This window comes from Mus pahari, chromosome 5, assembly GCF_900095145.1.
Source record: "Mus pahari chromosome 5, PAHARI_EIJ_v1.1, whole genome shotgun sequence".
Lineage (NCBI taxonomy): Eukaryota > Metazoa > Chordata > Mammalia > Rodentia > Muridae > Mus > Mus pahari.
Genome location: NC_034594.1, coordinates 60,505,233 through 60,529,351, shown reverse-complemented (window position 1 = coordinate 60,529,351; position 24,119 = coordinate 60,505,233). Strand labels below are relative to the sequence as shown.

The window sequence follows — 24,119 nt, the reverse complement described above, 5'->3', positions numbered from 1 at the left end:
GGGAGTGGGTGGGTAGGGGAGCAGGGGCAGGGGGGTATAGGGAACTTTTGGGATAGCATTTGAAATGTAAATAAAGAAAATAATAATAAGAAGAAAAAATCTAAGAAATCAGAAAAAAAAATAGTGGCTGAGTCCCTCTTTGCCATTCTGAGATAGAGTATCCATTTCTCCTTTCTGTTGACTTGACTGCCCCTGTAATGTGCTTTGGTAACACAAGACCATGAGACTGACAGTATGCCACCTGTCTTCCTGGTTTCTACACTCTGTCTTTGGAAGCCTTGTAACCAGCCTGGGCCAACCTGTTGAGTGAGAACAGGTGGGTTTGCAAGGCCATTGTGGAATGCTCCAAACTGACCACTGCAGCTTGCCAGCCAAAAGTCAGGTATCCTGGCCCTGCTGCCCCATGCTCCGATAAGCAAGAATGTCCATTACCTAGCATCCCCAGTTTCACAGTGACTTGGTATACACCAACAGATTACCTATACATTACAGCTCACACTCCAGTACTCATCACTCCAGTCAATTATAACACACTATTTCAGCTCCACTGTCTGCTCGCTCTTGTCTCCATCTCTGCAGACTGCTGCCAGTAGGCCCGCCCTCCTTAAATCCAAGGGCTACACTATTACACTCTGTGTGTTCTCATCACAAAATGCCATCAGATACCCAGTCAGTTCTCAGTTTGCAGAAGACTGCAGCCAGAGTCACAAAACTCAGGTCACCCCCCTACCCCATGCAACCCTACTGCCACCTGCACTGGTGTCAGTTCTGTTCTCAGGGCTGTGATCAGACACCTGACAACTGGAGGGAGGATGTGCTTATCCTAACTTACAGTTGAGGCGGGCGATACAGCCCCTGGCAGGGAAAGGCTAACAGGCAGGTGAGGTGGCTGGGCACACTGTGTTCAAGGTCAGGAGAGAGAGAGAGACATGAACACTGTCGTTCAGCCTGCTTCCTGTTCATTCAGTTCAGGATCCTAGTCCATGGGAGGTTTAAAGCTTCATAGACATGAAGGCATCATGAAGATTTAAAATCTACTCGGGCTAACCACTGAGATAAACCACCACAGTACCATTCCACCTGGGCTATCTAACTGCAGGGCTTCTGCCCAGCTTCTCAGTATTCTTCCCTCCTCTTGACGCTCAGTTCAAAGGTGAGGGCTGGCTTGGACATAGTGCTTACTTCTTTGTTCACAACAACACTCAGTACAGCTCTCTGGAATGTCTTTGACATCTCTAAAAATTCTGAAGTCCCACTGTTTCTGTGTCTGTGAAGGCTTAAGGACATTCCCCATTCCTCTCATACCCACTGAGCCACTCCCGGATACCTGAAATTATGAATACTTGTGCTGAGCAGTATGCAGCATAGAACGCTTTATAAGATATTGTGAAACTTTTGAGGCAGATCTATTTAACAATGACTCCTGCAGAAGGTGATATCAACTAAGTCGATACACAATCAGAGACAGGGATGTTTTCCAGGACAAATCCCGTCTTCTACCTTATGTTCACTCTGTACCTAGGCAGTGAAGTATACTTACATGATGTATAATAATATCTGTATAAATGCTGCTTCTTAGTAACTTATACCAGGACAATAATTAAAATATATATGTCCAACTTCATACGCCAAAGCCAGAGCAGAGAAAGCAAAATAAGAATACTGATTCTTAGATAATAATTTGTAAAAGAATCTTCCAGAAAGTGTGTTAAGACTACAAAACCATAGGCTTTTTCCCTGGAGGAACTGATTCAGTAGCATTCGAAGCTGAGTCCATTTGAGTCCAAGAGAAATCTATGTGGCCAAGACTTTAATTAAAGGTGATACAATGCCTACTTTACAGTTATGAATTCCAAAATTAACTTTTCTCATGTACTGAAGTTTGTTGGTTTTGTTTTTTAAAGTTTCCTGACTTTAATGTTAAGGCACAAAGCACAGTGGGCCTATAAAAAGAACAGTTAACAGTACATTCAGTCTGGCACCTTGGGAGCTTAGGCTGTGGGCCGAGAGCATCACATCCCCTTCTTTGAGATCACAATCTGCAGAGTTTTCACCTATATACCCTTTTTTATAAAGTATTCAAGGCTTAATTTGCCACAAATAGCCCTTCTTCAGACCTCCTTGCCACGAGGCTGGTTTTAAAATAACTAGAGGGTACAAGGCTCCTACCTCGGTCCCAGATGCTGGCTCTCAATGCTCGTTCCAGCTGCTCCTCCTCGCTCAGGCCCGCTGTGTAGACATCATAGTTCCTGTAAGTAGCTTCATAGGTCATTGGTCTGCCATCTGCATAGTGATTCTGATATCCGGAGGGGCCTGTGGGCATAGTCAAAAGGTTATAGACCCTAGTAATGGACTTGTCTTTTGCTTCAGAATTCTGGCTTTGGTAATGCAAAGACAGGCCCATAATTCATGTCACTATTTTGAGTGTAATAAGCATCTTCTAATCTAGAGAAGATGGCACATAGAGAACTCTCCCACAAGAGTGGGCAATTATGATCCCTTCACAGACTATTATGGTCCAACACAAGCCTGGACATAAATAAGACCATACATGCTAATGATGAAAAGAAAAAAATAACTTAGAAGGCAGGTAGAAGTGTTGGAGAAGAGACTAGAATGGGCTTGATGGAGGATGTTTATCACCGTAGAGCTGTTGACTGCTGGAGTATTTCCTATGAAGTCCTGACTTGAGTGGGGACAGTGCTGGAAAGCAACTGAGAACGCTTTTCTGTTTTGTGGCTCCATCCAAAAGGAGACAACCATTGCTTCGTACATATACCAGAGTACCCACGCTGAGTACTCTATTTTAACAACTAATAACAAGACTGAGACAGATGAGCCAATCGCTCTGACTGTAACTAGCAGACACAATACTTCCAATTAATATCACTTTCAAAAAAAATTGGTTACTCAGCAGAAGAAGAGCTAACATGGTCATTAAATAATGCTTTACATACTAAACAGACAGCAATTAATAAAAGACAGCAGAGAAACTCAGAATGCTTTTGCAGAAATAATTCCATACCATTTGTGTCAGTTTGAGTCTAGTACCTTGTGTCTTCTTTTCATTGTCAATGGTTACAGAATTAGTTTGAAGAGATTTTGTTTATAGAGAACAGTCTGGCATAATGGGAGACGCTATCTTCTGTTCCTTGCTCCCCTCAAACCTGTCATTATCATAGCCTTTGAGGGGGATGTTTCCAGTCTTAATTAACATACTTGGTTGTTGATGAAAATCCTTAAGCTACAGTACCACGTATCTCCATGGCACCCTATGTAGAACATGCATGACCATTCTAAGTTTAATAAAACTATAGAAAAGCACAGAACTTGGTTGAGTGAAATTTCACATTCAGAAATTTGGAACAAGCTATTTTAAAATTTACTTTTGAGTTTATTATTATAAAAATTCATTGATTATATATGACTTTCTGACAAAAATTTAATTTAGTTTTTAATTATGATACAAAGGCTTCCTTATAGCATTTTTATATGTACTACGTTTTAGTTGAGCCTGGCCTTCATTTCCCCTATCTCCCTGGCCTCTACGTCCAGGACTAAAAGGGAAGTTTTTTCATAACTGGCAAAACTCAGATGACCGGAAGCTCTTCAGCACTCCTGCATTCAGATTCTACACGTGCCTGCAGATTCCTACAGCCCAGCAATGCTTTAATGAAATGAAATTGACAGCTCTGACCATATGAACATTATAAAATCTTAACTTGATACTTGAAAGACAAAAGCTGGGACACAAAAGAAAGAAAACCTCAGTGTTTTAAGTGGGAAGGTGTGTTAACGGTTCTGTGCTGTCAATCAAAAACCACCAAAAAGACCCAAAATGCCATATTTAATATGATAATGGGTACCTGAGAAACAACATGTTTCAACCACTGTTCTTCTAATAGCCCAATCAGATTAAAGTCTTTATAATAATCAAGGACAGAGGAATCTAACAACCAGTGCTAAGGATAAATAAGTTTAAATTATGTCTTGTGATGAATACTTTTTAAGTTATATACTTTGGCTCTGTAATAAAAAACAAAACAAAACAAAAACCCAAAGAACTTTTCTGGTTATCATTCCTCTGTTAACTGTTCCATCTGGTCCTTGTACACATTCCAGGATTTCATACCAAAGAGATCAAGGAAAACGACACAGATTAGAAAGATTGGTAACAGCTTTAAAAACATTCTTTGACCTCTAAGGAGTTTCTCAGATGAAGGTGGTCATGCTAAGAATAAATCACTACTTGCAAGAGATACATTTGCTCCCATCAAAGTTGCTTAGATGACCATTAGCCTGGCCACCTGGGCCCTCTGTAGTGCTCTCTTTGAAGAAATCCAATCACTCCACTGGAAAGAATATAAATATGTTAATCTCGCAGGATATCAAAAAGGAAGGTTAAAAAGGAGCTTGGATTTCTGCCTTGAATTCTCCAGTCTGTGCCAATGTCTCTGACAGAGGAAGGGAGAAAGGGGCATTGGAGAGGTTTTCTTCTCCATCTTCAAAAATGTACGTAAATGTGGCAAGGAGGGAGGGAGAGGAGGGAAAAGAGGGAGGGAAGGATTGAGGGAGGAAGGGAGGGAGGGAGGGAGAGAGAGAGAAACAGAATTAATTTATTTCCTAAAGTTCAGTTGTCAAAGTGCAGACATCACCTCCCCACAAAACAGAAAAGCAGGGCAATGAATCACAGACTTGCATCCTGTCTCAGCCTTGCCCTGAGCTACCTGTATAAATGATGTGACCAAATTACCCAGCCTTCCTGAGCTGTCTTCCAGCTGTCAGGCAAGACGTCTGGACCAGGAAGTCCACAGCAAGCCATGTCTGTTGTGCACACACCTGTGGTTGGTAGTGCTAGCCCCTTCACCCAGAAAAGGGCTGCTGGTGTGTGTGCATACAGTGCATAATCAACTCTGTGTGTGTGTGTGTGTGTGTGTGTGTGTGTGTGTGTGTTTTGTTTTTTTGTTTTTTGAGACAAGGTTCCTCTGTGTAACAGCCCTGGCTATCTTGGAAGTCCATCTATAGACCAGGCTGGCCTTGAACTCAGAAATCTGCCTGCCTCTGCTTCCCAAATGCTGGAGTTAAAGGCAAGCACCACCACTGATTGCCTCTGTTATTACTTTTTAAAGTTGGGTTCTGGGAATCAAACTCAGGCCCTTATGCTTGTGCAGTAAGAACTTTACTGACAGAGCTTTCTCCCCAGACTCTACTGTTATTTTTGGGGGAGACTTACTAAAGTGAACCAGAAGAGAAACTCCCTTTCCTCTAGTAACATCAAGCTGTTAACTTCTTTGTCTTCAGCCTCCTGGAGAGTTGAAGTCAACCAGAGGCACCGCAATGGTAGGTGGGTTCCTGGCCAGCTCTGCTCCTCCTGGCTACATAGGCCAGGAAACACTTCTCTTCTCTATTACTCACGGCAAACTGGTATCGACAAAGGAAAGACAACGCGCTCTTCCAGGGACTACAGTTGTCATCTCTGTCCATAATGGCTGATCAACCATGTCCTATCAGCTCGCCTGATAACCAGCACTCTATCCAGACCAAGCAGAGGTAGAAGCCTCAGACAAAAAGCATCATCTTGAGGCAGAGACAGAACCCTTGTTTATCGCTTTCATGTGTAAAGCCCCAGTCATTAAGGCCACAGCTTTTACTCCTAATCTTATCACCTGAGTATTTGTTGTTGTTGGTGGTGGTGGTGGGGGTTGCACATGTGCATGTGCATTGTGCATGTGTATGTGTGTGTGTCTGTGTGTGATGTTTGTGTGTCTGTGTGTATGGGGAGGGGCGGTTGATCCCAGTCTTTCCCTTCTGACCTCAGTATCTGGGTGAATTTCAGGCTATTCAGGTGACTCATATATGATGTAAGCCAGAATTGACAGTTATGAGCCAAGGCTTGAGGACTATGGGGAATATGGAGCCCAATTACTTCTAAGACTGCCACTCTATGGATTTAATACTTCAGGACCTTCCCAGCACACTCTGGACAATCTCCAACAGGCCATTTCTGATTCACTTCCTCTCCAGGGGAAGTTCTCTCTGTGACTTTCCTTAACTTCGAGTCTCCTGTCAAGACCCAGCACTCCACTCCCTCTGTGCAGCCTCATGGACAGCAACTCTCCCTCCTTCCCAGGGCACTGGCGCCTGCCTGCATGCCAATACTACTGTCTGGACCTCTGTTTAGAAGGCATAGAAGGGAATGGGTGAGCCCTCTGTGGAAATCTAGTAGCAGAGTGGGGAAAATGTGGTGAAAATGAGCCTTGGCTGCTATATAACAGGTCCTGCTGGACTGTGAAGGTTTAGGGAATGAAGTAAGGACACTTTCAAGGCTGCATGGTGCATTGAGAAGAGCAGAGCAGAGCAGACTCCCTGAGTGCACAAGTCTTCCGGGAGAGCGGGAAGTGCAACCTGAGCAGAAGGGATAGGTGACAATTCAACAGACGCTAGCATTCTTAGCTGTCCACCTACATCACACCATCTCATTAGTTTTATGAACTGTTTTGTTTCATCTCCTCAAATACACCCAACTGTATATACCCACCTATAAATATCCATATCTATATACCCATCCTATATATCCACGCCTATATACTTACCCCTCCACTATATACTCTAAGAGAAGGACTGCTAGGATGTTTTTTTTTTTTCTGTCTCTTATAGGGTCTATAACAGCACTCTCTGCATGTGACTTTCGCAGGGTACCACTGAATAAAACAGTCTGTGACTTAACATTGTATGGGAAAAGAAACCCAAAGCAATATGTATGTATGTATGTGCATATATGTATATACTATATAGACAAAGTGTTAGCTTTTTCATCACCGTGGCAAATACCCAAGAGGAGAGCATCTTAAAAGGTCGGAGGTGTTATTGTGACTCATGGTTTCAGTGTGTGTCTGCCTGTCCCTATTGCTGTGGACCTGTGGGAAGGCAGAGCCATTGTTATGAAGAAGGAACAGAGGAGCTGAAATGCTCACTTCATAAGGCCAAGATGCACAGAGGTGAAGGGGAAAGAGAGAGGGAGGGATGAGGAGGGAGAAAGTCTATCCTGGTGGGCTTCATTATTTTTCTTCTTTTATTTCAAGGGGTCTTTAGCCTACTGAATGTTATCACCCACATTCAAAGAAGATTGTGCCCCTTCAGTTATGAGTATGGAAATGACCTCACAGACATGCCTAGATATGTCCTTTACTGATCTTTTAGGCAGATCTCATTTGAGTCCAACTGACAGTCAAGATCAACCATCAGATATGGATCAACAACAATTCTTTGTACCTGCTACAGGAACCTAAGTCAGCCAGGAATCAAAACAAAACAAAACTATAACCCACTGTCTGAATCCAACACATGGTTTACTTTCATAAGACAATGCCTACTCTAATGATATAAGAAAAGGGTGGCTAGTTAGAAGAGAGCCAAATGGGCAATAAAGTCTAAAATATTAGCTATTTGGTACTTCCTACAAAAGGCTTCCAGCCTCAAATCTAATCTATGGCCATTGTTAACTGGTGTGACTATACAGTGTACAATGTGAACACATGTTGTGGTGAGAATTTTGATTCCTTTAAAACCCCAGAAATCTTACGTGATTATGTTTGTGTTTTGATCCCAAGTGTCGGGTATGGGGCTGTTTTTGTAGCTAACTATGATTTTTCTCATGCTCTGGCAGGGGTGTGATTTTGTTAGCTGAAGATAGTTTCCATTTGAAATTCTAGGGGATTCTGAATTCTTCAGAGGGGATTAAAAATGCCAGAGCCCTGAGAGGCTTGACTGCTGCTCCCCCTGCTATTGCTGGCTGCTGCTGTAGCAGTTTGTCCAGCGGTCTGACCAAAGAGAAGAGAAGACGACGCTGGATATCCCGACTCGACTCTCCTCGGCAGCAGCAAGTAGCCTGATGAGGCTGGTGCCCCCTTTCCCTCTAACCTTCTTTCTCTACTACCTAGCGTTGGGGTGGAAGGAAGGAATGGGGTAAAGAAGGGTGGTAAAGATAAAAGAACTCAATAAAGTAGCCACAAGTCTGGTTACAACATGCTGGAGTCATCCAAGTTAAGATGTCAGCTTCAGTTTTGCTGAGAATTCTCTTCCAGGCCACTGATTGCTCCCAACTATATACTCAAAGAGCAAGCATCAAGGGATTTCTCTAAAGTCCTTCTAATGTGGGCAAAGAACAGGGGCGTTGCCTTGTGGTGATTTGATTTCATACCAAAGAACCCACTTCTAAATACTTCAGGGTAGGGGCTAGGATTTCAACATAAGCACCTAAAGGGAGACACATTCAGTCTATTGCATTAGGACACCCAGCACCTGTTACTGAACCACCCACCCAACCATCCAAAATACCCTTGCTCTCCTTTCATGCAGGAGCTGAGGCTTCTGTTATAGAATTAATTGATATGAAGAGGCTAGATGGTTAATCTGACTGAGCTGTGTGGAGACAGGACCTCTGCAGAGTGTGTAGCTCACCATCCAATCCTACTGGACTTACAAAACACATACACACACAATCACATTTGTTCCTGTCTCTGGCCAATGAGATGCCATGTACTGCCCCAGGACTCTTCTGTCGAAGAAGAACATCACAGAACTGGGTTGAAGCCAGGACCATGTTCTTGAATTCAAAGCTGTCAGCTAAATAAACTTTTTCTTTAAAGCTGAGGTATTTTCCCAGGTTGGAATAGACAGGTTATAGCTGGAAACAAGACTTAGATATGGACAGGAAGTCCTTTCCATTTTGTTTTGTAGAGAAATCCTGAAAAATATATTCTACTCTTTAAGTTGAATGCTATTAAAGCCCATCTTAGCATATCAGGACAAGCCAGAGCCTTCCTGAATATGGAGATGGGATATTTAGGGAACTGTATCCCTGTGACAAATCCTCACACTCTACCAGTGGGACTCTTGGGTGACTTGGGGGTAATAAGTACCTTAGTGTACACAAGAGGCCTTATACCAATCAGACAACTGGACCATGCCAGAGTTACTGTCTTCCCTAATCTTCCTTAACAATCCATCTGACGCACCCTGGTTCATGAACACCCCATTCTGCTTCCAGGAAGAATCGAGGTACAGTTAGTTGTGTGCCATGTGAGCTATTCCACATCTAAAACAAATACTGTCTTAAAGCAGCTTCATGTTCTTAAATGTGTAGTTTTTAAAACCAGTGAAAATGTACTAAATGACACGAACTTACCTGCATTATTAAAGTGGTACTGCTGTCCTGAAGGCCCAGCATGGGAGATAAAAATGCCTAAACATGAAAGAAACCAACATTTAAATAGAGGTCATCAAGTTTTAACAACTAATCTTCCAACAGTCATGTAGTTCTTCATGAGAGAGCCCAGGGTCACTTCAAATGATTTTTAAACAACTGGTAAAACAAACTTCATTTGTTTAGAGCCAACCCTTTTGGAAACAGTGTGGGGGTAGGGTGGGGAGTAGGGTGTTAAAACCCTAATTCACATACACAGGGTTCCTTAAAGGTCCTAGGTGCCTTCAGCTTTGCAGAGCATCAGGCTTGGGCTCTGAAGCCACTGTAAAAACCAGAGATGCTGTGGTAAAACCAGAGATGCTGAGTTGGGAAAAAGCCTTCTCCCAACAAGGGTACTAAGAGAACCACATGCCTACCCTCCCTAAGGGACTTTCTCTGACATAGGTAAACCAGACAGAGAGGCCTGGAGGCATACTGCCAGGATGACCCACTTCTTTTCAGAAGCATAAAACCGCAGGCTCCACATTCTTGGTCATTTTCTATAAGTTCGGGGGTTACTTTAATTCTAGGCTCACTATATATCCTTTCTCTGCTTTCGCCAGAAAACAATTTGCAGGCTGTTTTTCAAACTTAATTTTCTTCTGTGTCACTTAAAAAAAGTTTGATGTAAAAACGTCTCCGAAGAAAACAGCAATTATCCTCACTCAGTAATAATAATAATAATAATAATAATAATAATAATAATAAGTTAAGTGTTATAATTTTGGGAAAAAAATCCTTTTTGAAAATTAAAGTAACCATGTGTCTAAACTTTGTAGTTTGTCCACAGAAAGTTTCAAGAACCACTAAATGTAAAAATGCAGGAAAGTGGATCAAGACAATGCACTTCCCCCTTTATCAGTATTCATTACGTTGGAGGCACTGTCAAACTGTGCAGAGAACAGGATAGAGGGGGCACTGTTAGCAAAGGCGGCTCCCACTGCCTCCTCGAGCTCACACACACAGGCTACAGTAACAGGCAAGTGTGGAAATGGGAATCTGTGTAGATGCAGCCCAGCCTGTAAAGACCACCCCAAAGTGAACACAACCTGCCAATAAAGGCTGTGGAGCAGTACCCTGAAAGCTTCCAAATGCCATGAATATTATATGGTTCTCAAGAACAACACTCATCCGCACAAACTGTGAAAACAAATTATTTATGGTTCAAGAAAAGGTAAAATAGTCTCAGAAGATTTCCTATGAATAAAAGATGAAGTATTAGAATGCACATGGTCTATAAAACAAGTGTTTGCAGAATAGTTGCCTTACAAGTCAAAAATCAGTCTAGTATTTTATATTAAAGGGTGTGAATGCATTCACTACTAAATAAAACATTTTCATTGAACATCAATTTAGAGGGGGAGAAAACAAAGAAAAAGGGCAAGAAAAATAAAAAGCATAGAGCAAATCTCAAGAGATTAATGGCAAGACTTGGCTTCTGGTGAATGGAGTGCCTTGCCACCAAGGGCCTGGTGGCCATTCAGTACTTTTCAAATTACTTACCCTCTACTCCAGTCTAGGCCTGGCTTCTTTCTGTAACCTTACCAGGCAGTCTATTAATTCAAGAAATATTAATAGACAAATATGTTATTGTCAACTAATACTTTGAGGAAAACTGTGGTTTTCTGTAAATACATTAGGGCTGAGGGTATAATTCTATACCAGCATTTGCACCTTAAGAATACCACAGAATAGAAACTTGGTGTTCCATTCTCATTCTTGGAGCAATGCGAGTTACATGACGGCCGTCTTGTTATCTCTTGGTTTGAAGAGAAATCTGAGTATGTTAGAACGTTTCTAAAATAAACCGCAAGGAACCCTGGGGCTGCTTATGTGCACATTAGAGGGAAGATGAGCTTCCACCTGCTGCCAGCCCAAAGGCGCTTTGCTCTGTACCTGCACACGTGTCCATGATTTTCTTCAGGGGTCCCTGCGTGTACATCAGTCCAACCAGAATGCCGGCCAGGTGCCCAGCAAAGGAAGTCCTAGGAGGGGAGAGAGCTTTTGTGAGTGTCTGCTCTGTTGCTGATTAGAGATATTCTGTCTTGTCATTAGCCCGGTGTGTGCCAATTAGTCACAGTCTACATGCTCTGCTGTGCACCAAGCTTCTAACACTGCACAGCATTTAACTCAGCCCAAAGAACAGCATCACCTACCTTAAAAGGAAACAAAAAGGAGTAAGCAAACAGGACGAATACTAATGTCAAACATGTAAACTGCAACACCCTTGCTTAAATCTGTATCTCCACAGGGGAAGTCTTCTGTCAAGACAAGTCATTAAGTGACTTCCAGTTCCTCTCTGGGCCTCTTATCACAAAATATCAATGAAATCAGTTTTCTCTCCTCAGAATCAAGTCTGGACTGCCCAGCCATTGGGAGGGACAGTATCTATCTGTGTCCCCAGCACAGCAGACAGCTTCGTGCTTATGCACGACTGACTAGTAGAGGAATCAGCCACCAAAACTCAGGACAGATGCCCCCATGGGCCACCCCATCTGGTTTCATAAATATCTTTCTGCAAATGCAACAAGGAAAAGACTGCAAGCTGGAAAGACAGGTTGGGCATTGGCTGGTTCTGCTCTACTCTACGTGGAATTACCACGTTAGTCTGGCTGTTGCTTATACTATAAAACACTTCCAGATGCACACATCTATTAAGGCAGCAGTACCTTCTGAGGCCTGTGTACTTCCTGGTTGGTTGTGGGCTGGGGACTATTCGTGCAGTTCTCACCCATGTCTAAGAAGTACGAAGGATTTACTAAACTTCACATCTTACCACTGAGATGGCTGAGTTTTCCAGCTGCCGGGAGCCATCTGAACACGCACAAACGTGCACATACCCCTTTCTCCTTAAACTGGCCTTTCCTCGTGTCTCACTTCCAGATGGTTGGTGAGCTTCATCTTGTGAGACATCACACCCACTGCAGCCTTTCTGCTCCCTCCCACCCTAGCTATGCATGTCCTGTGAGTTCCTGACAACACCGTGTAGAAAAGCTCACCACTGGATAAAGGTGAGTACCAGATAAATACACGTTGAATTTGCAAAAGAAACTCAGCTAATGTGCCACCTGGAGCTTCCTCTCCAATGAATCCCACAAATCAGCTAATGTGCTTCCTCTCCAATGAGTTCCACAAGTAGCAGATGCCCAGAGAGCAAGTCTTGTTACTGTTTTCCTCGGACATCCGCTGGCTTCCTTACAGAACACCTCCACACATTCCAGTTCTTGCCTTGGTCATCTCTTCCCTTCAGCCTCAGGACCCAACCACTCATCTCCCCACATTCAAACACTCCCGGGGACCTGTAGTTCAAGTTCTGTCTGAACTCCCTCCTTCCACTGCCTGTCCCAGGGCTACTCCTTCTCCTTCATTGAAACATACACCCAGCTACACTCATTGGCTAAGGGGGTTGCTATTTTCATCAAGGGTCTATGTCATGGTATTTAAAACCTGATAATAAAAATATGGGATTGGTTATATGTTCTCCATGTTATGGGAAGGACAGTAAGAATGGAGCTTTTTGTTAGGACGCTCCCATCCCTGTTCGTGTTCATTTATTCAGCCATCAACAAGGATGACACACAACTCCACCTAGTTAGAAGTGAGAAAGTGGTAGTTTAAAGGTACAAAATGAAGCTGGCTTGGATTTCAAAAGAAAATGATTTTAATTTAACTGAAAAGGACTTATTTTTAAAGAATCAGTAATTTTGAAAACCTTTTAAGCCAAGCTTCATGGTCAATCATATAGATATAAAACAAAATGGGAGAGGGTTTCAATTTAAAATCCAACCTATTAGACAATTAATCTTAAATCTCATTTACAGTTTGGAGTATAATACAGTAAAATGAACTCCTTATCTTTATAATGGGGTTTCAGAAGTTTAAGTTATAATCTAATTACTCTCATATCATTAAAATAGCAAAGAAGACCACACCGCAGCATCCAGCAACCATGAGGAGTGACACAAAGGTCCTACCACAAGAAAATTAGCTATTGTTATTACTCCATTCATGCTATAAGGAAGTGTTAATTTTTAAAGTCAAAAGAACAGATCATTATCTTAATCAAACCTGGGCATCTCACACCACTCTCAAAAGGGAGAAATTTCCCACAGAGAAAGACATACAGCTTGTCTTAAGGTACTGTGACTCTTCCTTGCAGCTTGTCACCATTCACTAGTGCATCTCCTTTTACTGAAGACATGGGCATCCTGAGTGGAAGAGACTGAGCTGGGAGCTTACCTTTGGGAGGAGAAAGGGAGCCTTGGGATTTGGGAAGGGAGATGAGAATCTTCCACTGTATTAGCCACTCTCAGGGAAAACAGTGTTCCGACTGTCCTCACCCTTGGTCTCAGTGCTGAGACAAAATTCCTGCCTGAAGCAACTTAAGGAAGGGAGAGCTTATTTCTGCTCATACTTTGAGGGAACAGCCAGTCATGGCAGTAGGAGTTTGAGGCAACTGCTCACAATTCAGTCAAGAGTGACATAGTCAAGGTGGGTCTTAATTAATTAACCTAGATAATTCTTCACAAGCATACTTGTCTCCTGGTTGAGTCTAGACCCTGTCAAGTTGACAATCAATATTAACTAATCACAATCCTTCCCCTTAAAATTCATTAGAGAATGCATGCAGGAGAGAAAAGAAACCTTTCAAATATATTGGAGGTGTAAATACTTTACTTTTGGCCTATCTCTTAGTATATAACAGAGAATATATACAGGCCAGAATCTTAACAAATATAATGTATGATGAAAAATCTTTGATTTCATTTCAGTTCAGAGAAAACATGTAAAAATTTTTTGTGGGGAAAGTAGTTCTGCCGGGAAGAATGTGGCATATGTTTTATTCAGGGTGTATTCTTTGCAAAAATTAAGGCTGCAAGTTAAAGAATTATTATGATTATGAAGAACTTTTGAAAACCTTCATGCAATGTTCAAATCTTATACCATGTCAACTATTAATGCTGGGAGAAACTCTGAATATATGATAATGTAGGAAAATTTTCATTAAACTTTTACTTGTACACCCTCACATATTACAAGACGAAGACACGTGGGGAAGCAATTGTTGTGTATCAGTTCATGGAGTCAGAAATAATCCATTCCAAAGGGAAACTAATTAAGGTATGTACTACAGCCCTCAAATGTCTAATACAACTGGCAGTATTCTGTATAGTTAATTCAAGTGAAGAAATTCACACAAATTATACTTGAAAGAGTATTTGACAAACTGAGCCACCAAGACTGCATGTTCTTTACCCTATAAATATGCCTACAGATGTAGAGTGTGCTTCGAATATCCAGTACTCCCAATTCTTATCAAATGCTGGTTTCATGGTTCAGGATAATAACTGACTATGAGTACCTTGTGGTCTGGTCAACAACTCCTTCCCCACTGTCCTGTAATAAAGCTAAATGATTCAACAAGAGAAAAAAAAAAAAACAACTTCTCACTCAAACACATTCCTTTTCAATTCTAAACTTCCCATTCTTGTCCTCTTAGATCATGGCCATTTAATCCTGCAGAATACCCTCTGTCCCACTTGGAAAGCTCACATAGTCTTTTGATTCCAACACTGAAACTCCAGGCAGTCTCTTGTCTGTGAGGCTCTATAAAATAAAACCAGTGTCACACTTGCAATATTGAGTGGCACAGAGCACACACCCCTATCACCGCTGTGTACTCAGAAAACCGAAGAACACTGACAGAATATCACGCAAATGGCCATCAAGCCAGTCCCAGACAGCATGCTTGTTCCCCTCTGAGACCTCCTGGGCCGGGCCACCTCAGTACACATTCCTCTTCAATATTCCTGTATTTCAAGCACACACAGAATGGACCACTAATCCCTGCTTTCAGTACCCAAGGGCTTTCCTAGCCCCAAATCCCCAAATCTTCCACAGTCCTCTTTCAAACAAGTTCCAAAGGCCCGAGACTCACATGGTCAGGCTTGCCATGGCAATGTACCGACTTCTCACTATCAGTTTAAAGTTAGCTACTTTCTCTACTGCTGTGACAAAACAAAACCAAACAAAACTGCTTACAGTTTACATATTCCTGGAAGGGACAGCTGTTGTATATTTGTTGACATATATTTACTTGGGTATATGAAAGAAAAAAAATAAATAAAAGGTGTAAAGTTAAAGTCAGTAACATCACATATGACTTATTAGAATAATGATGAAGTTGGGCAGTGGTGGTGCACGCCTTTGATCCCAGCACTCGGGAGGCAGAGGCAGGCGGATTTCTAAGTTCCAGGCCAGCCTGGTCTACAGAGTGAGTTCCAGGACAGCCAGGACTACACAGAGAAACCCTGTCTTGAAAAACAACAACAACAACAACAACAAAGAATAATGATGGAGGAAAGGCGACCTTTGAACAAAATTAAGATTAAGATATGACAGACTTCAGTTGTGTCAATGATATACAGATAGCATTAATATCAATGTGTTATTTCCTATGGAGCAAATCACCATAAGCTAATTGCTGCCCTGTGAGAGGACATTTGTAAGGCTGAGCTAAATTATTATGTAAAAACATTCCTGTTCTCAAGTTCCACTGTAAAATGTATCAAAATCTGAAGCTCTGACTGAAAGTTGTGACAAGCTATAGAAGTCTTCCCCTGTTAAATGGCAAATTCTCTCCACAGCTAGTATGTTCTCAAGCAAGCAGGAGAAGTTTATTATTACTAAAGATGCCATCTCACAGTGTGAACAGAGCTGATGACATCGTTAACAACGGGAGCTGATGGGGACACAGTATTGGACATGATAAGGGAAGGGGCTGTTGTCCTTGCCATAATTTCTCCTGTAAAAGCTATTAACACCAATCCTGGACCAAGCTGATCAGGAGCTCTGGGGCTCGGGGAACTAAATAAGTGGTCTCAGGTTAGCGGTGCCTGAGTGTGAGAGTGAGGGTTTCTGACAGTTCTGAATATTAATGACACAGGAGAATATTTTACAGTTTCTTTCCAAGATAAACTGTCCCCAAATGGCCTATTTTCTGTTCTTGATGTCTTCCCTGCCCACTTAACCAGCATGTATTTTTGGCCATGGAATGTGGGAAGTACTTGGTCTGTGAATAGCTTTACCGTGCCCCTACTACTTTTGGCACCACAGGTACAGTCACTCCCTTTTGAAGTTCTCAAAGGCGGGAGCTACACAGGAAACATGTCCCGTGCTGTCTGTTTTGTTTTATTCAACACAGTGCCGACTGCAGACGTGGGACTGGCAACACACCACTACTAAGGAATTCTACTTGAGGGCCCATCAAATGTGATCCGCATAGAGATAAGGGTCTACGGAGAGCTGAAAGGAGACTACTTGGAAGGTGGACAAGAGGAGCAGCAGGCTGAAATGAGGAAAGGATGGTAGCATATATATGGTGGATGGGAATGGGAATGCTCTGTTGACTCATGTGCTTGAATGCCTAGTCACGAGGGAGGGCCACTATTAGGAGGTCTGGTCTCAGTGAAGTGTCACAGGGGGATGGACTTTGAGGCTTCAGAAGCTTAAACCAGGCCCAGTGTCTCTGTCTCTGCTTCTCTCTATCTCTCTCTGTCTGTCTCTGTCTGTCTCTGTCTCTGTCCCTCCCTCCCTCCCTCCCTCCCTTCCTCCCTCCCTCTCTCCTTGCTTGCCTGTACAGATGTGGACTCTCCTTCTCCTCTAGCACCATGTCTACCTGCATGCTGCCATGTTTTCTACCATGAGAATAATGGGCTAAACTTCTGAACCTGTAAACTAGCCTCAATTAAATATTTTCCTTTATAAGAGTTGCTATGGTCATGGTGTCTCTTCACAGCAACAGAACACTAAGACAACATACATGTACAAAATCATCATAATAAATCTTGTTTAGTACATTAACAACAACAACAACAAAAAATCCTAAAATGGAAGCCCTGCAAAGGTAGAAAAGCCTTTCCAATATCATGGACGATGCCTGGAAACTCCCTAGCTGCCTATGCCAGGTGACAGGATTAATTCCTTAAACTGGGCCAATAAGAAATTATTCATTTACTCAAATATTTATCGACTGACTATCATATAAACAAGATAAAACAGTCACTGTCTCCTGAAGCTTATAATCTACTGGGGCAGATAAAAAGATACATGGAAGGGTAGAAAGATAAGACAGCCACAGAAACCGTACGTAAGTTGTAAGTGTAAGAAAAGGGTTTACTTTCCATGGAGGGATGTGAGGTGCTTCCTCAAGTGTCATTTAAAGTGACATGATAGGGTTTAGAGTTGGCACTCTCAGAGGTAGTATACTGGCTAGTTTTTTGTTTTGTTTTGTTTTGTTTTGAAAATGCCCCCAAAAGATTGAGCTTCAGGCAAGCCTATAGGGCATCTTTTAAATTAGTGATTGATGGGAAGAGGGTTCAACCCATTGTGGGTGGTGCCATCCCTGGGCTGGTTGTCCTGGGTCCCATAGGAAAGCAGGCTGAGCAAGCCGGTAATGAGTACTCCACCATGGCCTCTGTGTCAGCTCCTGCCTCCAGGTTCCTGTCCAGTGGAAATTCCTGCCTTGGCTTCCCTCAATAGACTCTGACTCACTATATAGTAAAACTATGCCCAGAAAGTTGTTTATGTTATATAATAAGCATAATTAAGGTTTTGGCTCAAATAATTATAAGCAGGTTTTTCACCTGTACAAGTCTCTCAACAGAACGTTAAGTGTAGGGGGAATGAGCGTGCACATGCATGCACCCATGTAGACCATTCTTGTAGTGGCTGTCCTACAAGCTGTAAGAAAGATAGTACCTTTGGCCCCATTACACCAAACATCAGTGGCTCCCCTACTAACCATTATGACAACTAAAAACAGCCCTGTACATTTCCAAAACCACTGTCCCGATGGAAAACACTGGCTTACCACCTGGAATATGCTTATTAAATGTTTCTTTTAATTCATGACCTTTAATCATGAGACCTCAAAAATGTTTCTTTCAAAGCATTTCTCATGTGAGTTTTCTATGCCCACATTCCTAGAATTCTTGGTAACGCTACAACATATTGAACTGATAGAGAGAGAAACATCCCCCATAACTGAATCGCACATGGGAATGGGAATGTCTGAAGGAGGCTATGATCACTTCCACACCGTGCTCTGGTAGTGTAAACTCGGCTTGGCACGAGGAAACGTTCTCCCATCTGCTCTCACGACAGACAGAAACACTTCTGGAGTCCACATGACTGAGACTTTTTTTCATCACCTCCAGAAAGTCAATGCAAAATGAAAAAAATGAGTAGGACTGTTTACAGCCTGCTCTCCGCATGTGCTACTGTGGTGAAGCCAACAGATGACGCTCTCATGAGCTCGGCCCTTTGAAGGGATTTTCAGAATGAGCAACAACTGCTCCTTCGGTACCTGTGTTTGCTGCAGCTGCAGGAAGAAGCTGACATCCATTAATGGGAGTTCAAGATGATGGGGCAACAGAGACAGATCCAACAGTGGGGCGGTGGTGATGATTTCTGCATCCCACAGTACACATGATATGATGTGTGGGTAAGCATTCCTTCCCAGGTCCACATCTTGATCTGCTGGTTTTCAATTCTAGCTGCATGTGTGACCCTCATGAGGAGGTTTCTAAAGTTACTTGGACCTTGGTGGTGTTTTGTTTGTGATTTTTGGTGTTGTTTTTACCACCCCCCAGGTGATTCCAATGTATTAAAGATTGTTATCTTAACCCCAAATTCTAATTCCACTGGATAGGCATCAACTGATATATTAGGCCAGTTAAGAAAGTATTTTAAGAGTAGCCAAGATTCTACACTTCATAAATTACTGAATAGAAATGACATCTGTTTCTTTTCCTGCTAAGTTGGTTTTATTGAATGTATTGTATTGTTACATGAGTAGGTATAACTTGGCAAATGGCTGGAAGGAAACATGAGCTTACTTCAAAAGATTTACAAGTTCTTTGGACTTAGAAGAATCTAATAAGAGGCTAGAGAAATGGCGCTGTGGTTAAGAGAATTTTTGTTTTTACAGAGGTTCAGCAGGTTCAGTTTACAGCACTTATACAATGGCTTACAAGCAGCTGTAACTCTAGTTTCAAGGCATCCAATGTTCTCTTCTGGTCTCAGGGCACTGCAAACATGTGGTACACATAAAATACGCAGGCAAACATGCAGGGCAGATCGAAGGGTTTATCAAGGGCTAATGGCAAGGAACATTCATTCATAGAGTGAGGGGGACAGGACTAAGGGGCCATATAAAATAAAAATAAATTTCAAGGACAATACAAGCCAGTTTACTCACTTGATAAGGCAGCTTACTCATCCATACAAGAGTCATGTGAGACAAGATGGTGACCATGGGTACTTTGAGAAACCTCCAAATGCATATATTCAACCAAAACCTGAGAAGCAAACTGGACTATAAGTTTAGCCTAAATTTTCAGCAAAAGTAAATTCTGTTTATAGTTATATCAAGAATGAATAAAACTTTTAACTATGGAAATTGAAATGTCCTACCTATTATACGACTCAGAGATCTAAGCATACCATCAATATCACATGTTTCCTCAATAGCCTTATTGGTATATCTGTTAATGTTAAACAAGGATGAAGAAACTATTGGCTATGTCCATTAGAGCAGAGTGTGTTTCTGCGATGCTGCCTGCCACACTGGCCATCTACTGCAGGTGGGGGCACATAATCCCCTGTGTGAGCTCAAATCAGAGCAATGTCAATCAAAGAAGCAACCCCACCTCTTGAGGGCCATGAGGAACACAGAGTCCCTTATCTCCCTTTGTCGTAGCTGGAGCACAGGCAGAGGTCCTACATCCAGCGAGCCTGATAGCTATGCTTTATGTACACTGTTAATTGAGCGAGGAGATCAGTGGTCAGCTTCGACACTCTATAGGTTTCTCCACCCTGGTCTGTCAGTATTCTTACTACTAGTAGAGATACTCTCCTACCTTCTAGTCAGTCCTTCTGTGGTTAAGTGAATGCCAGTGCTCTATCTGCTTGAACTGATAGTCTTGTGAAGATGCAGGGTGAGAGTTCATGGCCACCTCTGTCACTATAGTGAGGGCTCTTCTGAGAGTGAAGGTGAGGTAGGCTGACTTTGACATGTCTCCTTATGCCTGGTCCGCATCTCTTCACTCCATGCATGAATGTTCCTGGCCCTTATCCCTTTATAACTCCTTCACTCTGCCCATGAATGAGACTGGAAGATAAGACTCGTCACTTTCATAATTATGTTCTCTAAGACTGCAGTTTCCACCTTCCTACTTCTTTGGAAGAAGCTGGTATACTGGAACCCATCCTAGAGATGAAAAAGTAAAAGTTGCTTCCAACTGACAATGAGGCTCAGCCCAACAACCCATAAGGAGGCAGATTCTTCTAACAGCCACAAGGGCTGGAAGAAAATCCATCCTGAATCACATCTCCAGGTGAGACAGCAGGGTTGATGTGCTACAGCCGTGTGAGACAACCTGAGCAGACACCTGGATAAGGCATGCCCAGGCTCCTGAGCAACAGAAATGGGTATGACAAGTGTGTCTGTAGTCCAGTAGTCTGAGAGTACTTGTTCCTTAGCAGCAGATGACCAATACAGCAGAGCCAAGTGGTAGATGATAGAGTGGAGGTCCAGACCTATGGGGTCTGTTTGAGCCTCTGAACCACATTGTATTGGAAAATCCTGGAACCCTGGTGGGCACCACTGGCAAGTTTAACTATACAGAGACAATAGTCATCTTCTTGTTTAATCAAGTTCATGGGGTTTCCTTGAGTTGTGGCCAAAAGAATCCTGGCCAAGATGAGAAAGATGGCATAGGCAACAAAGAACCACTGAGTCTCAGAAAGGATTCTGCTGAAGTGCACTGCGTTCAGTTCCTATGTGGGCTAAGACTCCTGGGAGACTTAGAAAGAGGTGGTACCTCTCAGAAACAATAACAAGACATTAATGGTGCTGTGTTCATCCCACAGCGTACACTATTTGGTGAGACACAGTGCAAAGGCTCATGTGTGGGGTATAGTAAGAGAGTTCTGCATGAATGGGGAAATGCATGCGAAGGAATCCTCTGGAACAGTGGATGCACCAGAGGGCAGAGCACAGCTCCTCACTTTGGAACCCCACTTCTAAGTATGGTCTCTTGTCAAGAGCTCTTTAACAGCCACATGCAGAAAGTTGATAGCTGATAATTTCCAAAGGATCCCACAACTGATATGCTACCAGAAAACCTTTGTATACTCTGACTGGCCTAGGCTTCACCATCAGGCATTCCACCAGCACCCATAAAATGACAGCACACAGACACTAACATGGATCGGCATTTTCTGGGTTACCTCTCAATAAGCTGCAGCCTGAATACAATTACTGGCCCACTTTACAGATAAGGAACTAAATTTAGAAAGTTGCTGAGCCCAGCACCCATGGCAGTGAGAAGCAAAAACAGGTTGTGGCCCTCAGCACAGGGACTCTGAAAGGTGAAAGTTTACTAGTAAATCCATGCCTGGAAGCTAAGGAAATACCCTTTGTAGCCTTGGCTGGATTTCCGGGTCCCTGGGAAACTTGAATTTGGATTCATAGTCTGCACAGAGGAAGAAGGCAACCCCAGTGATGATGATCAGTCACGAAACTGTTCATGTAGCTCAAGCCTAACAATAGCATGAGGTTTAGAACCGGAAAACACTTCCAAAAACATAATCTATGCTGCTGATCTACATTGTTCAGCAAAACTTTTCAAAAACAAACAAACAAACCAATGCAGGGCTTCTTCAACTCCTCTTTGATAGGGTGTCTTTAATCACCATCACTACTTTCTACACCTGTTTCTGGCTTTTTACTGTTAGGTCTTAGCCTAACCTTAGAAACAATTGCATCAAAACAAAAAGAAGGTACGTCCACCCCCCCATTCACCAGCCCAGCATCTCCCACTGGGTGGCAGTAGCTTGGGGTCCATGTGACAAAGAGCTGGAGTGATGTGGAGTGTCACTGCACTGCACGTGTGTGCTAAATAGTACATGATCAGTGTGCTCCAGGTGCCTGGTGGCTTTCATATGCAGTGTACTCTCAGAGACATCAGGGTAGAATTTATAGATTTGGGTGTGTTTTTAACAGTCAGTTTCTTAGGGCAAACCCTTAAAGTTAACTGTACCAATGCTCCAAGTTTTCAGCACCGTGTTTGAAGACCAGTGCATTCCACTTCACCCTACCTACCAAATTTCTCTATGGGTTTTAGTCACTTCCCAAGCCCTAGAAACACACATGAAATATTCCATTATGAAAGCCACTTAACTCCTCAGAGATATGCAGATCAGAGAGAGGTCCAGTCACTCCTGAGTGTGACCATTCCCATTCTTATCCACAGAAAACACGTACACCAATCACGAGCAGGAAGCTCTAGAGGAAAGAAATGGCTTGGCCTCCAGAAACCCATAGTGCTTTGCCACGCGTTGGCAGGAGGGATGTGCAGTATTCAACTTTCCACTGAAGAGTTTTCACAGGAGGAAAAATAGGCTTTCTTTGTCACACCTTAAAAAAAGAAATGGAACAGGAAGAGCAAGAGAAGGGTGACTAATGAGCCAATGATAAATGTGGCTAGAACTCCCTGTGACCCGCGAGCGCCGCTTTCCCACTGCTGTTCAGCTCTTGAACACAGGAGTGACTTTTGATTAGCTCTTTTCCAGTGTAGTTCAGCCACTAAGGGAGAGTTGGTGAGCACTGAGCAATCTATTGCTCACTCCAAGTCAACTGTCTCCCGTGCCTACTCGGTCGGTACTTCTGAAGCTGCAGCGCTCACGGGAAGCAGAGGAGAGGCTGCCACCACAGCAGAACCGTCGTGGCAGACCTGCTGTCAGGAAGCTAGCTAGCACTCTGTACTATGCAGTATCTGCTGAGATAACTGTACCACAACTCTTTAATGGGAAAACAGGAGCAGCAACAACAAAAGTCCATTCACACTGGTTACTGGAACCTGATGGATGGAAGGCAGAGTCCATTTTTAATTCATGGTACCTTCCTGTTTATGTGATACAAAAGAGGACTGCACGTTTATAAAGTCATTTTCGGCTGCCTGCATAGTGCTGAATTATTTAAAACTCATTTGAGACACACACACACACACACACACACACCTCTGACAGTTTTTAAAATACTGTTTGACAAGAGCATTTCAGCATCTATAAAAGTGTGTGCTGCAAGAGCAGATTCTGTGCACACTGTCTTTCATTAGCAAGTCCGTGTTATTTTTACCCGTGGTGTATCACACCTCACAATGCTGCTTTAGAGAAAGGGGAGAAAGGAAACCTCTGCCCAGAGTTCAAATCCCTCAGTATCTAGTTACACCACCTTCTAAGTAAGAGTAACTGGTTCATCAAAGTCCAGAAGTTAGGTAGCCTGGGCAACTCTCCCTGGAAAGGTACAGAGCCATGAACTCCCAACCAACGCCAGGACTGAGTGGTCTCTGAGTAAGAATTCACCAAATAAAACCAGAAGTCTGAAGGAACCTAGTTTGAAAACAGCCATTACACCACATCAGGGACACACCAGAGTGGTGAAAAATGATATTCTAGCCTTTGAATCATGAGAACTCAGTGAGGCTTTTTCTTTACAAGAAAAAAAAAATGAGGTTTGAGTAATAGGTATCTAAGTGTTTTAAAACAGTGTGAGATGTCTTAAAGCAGCAAACCGCATTGCCCCCCCAAAATACAGTCCTAAGATGACCAGTCTCCTCCCTGTCTAGGGTTACAGCTTGGCCTTCAAAACTATTTACTGAAGTTTTCTTTCTACTTTTTTCTTTTTTAAGCATTTTTGTTTTACTGTTTCACTTGCATCGCTGAGTATGTGCTATGAGCATGGCTGTTGCCTGCGGAGGTTAGAAGGCATCTCTGAGTATGTGCTATGAGCATGGCTGTTGCCTGCGGA

At 42.7% G+C, this 24,119-nt stretch overlaps 1 protein-coding gene across 1 annotated transcript in view; it reads right to left on the bottom strand.

Moving 5' to 3' along the window:
* Rhbdd1 (rhomboid domain containing 1) overlaps positions 1-24,119 on the bottom strand; it is a 117,705-nt gene that overhangs the window by 52,611 nt on the left and 40,975 nt on the right. Inside the window, exons 4-6 of the mRNA XM_021198360.2 lie at positions 11,141-11,229; positions 9,188-9,244; positions 2,170-2,313 (exon numbers count right to left, since the gene is read on the bottom strand). Coding sequence (XP_021054019.1) covers positions 2,170-2,313; positions 9,188-9,244; positions 11,141-11,229 — 290 coding nt within the window. The remainder of the gene's footprint in view (positions 1-2,169; positions 2,314-9,187; positions 9,245-11,140; positions 11,230-24,119) is intronic.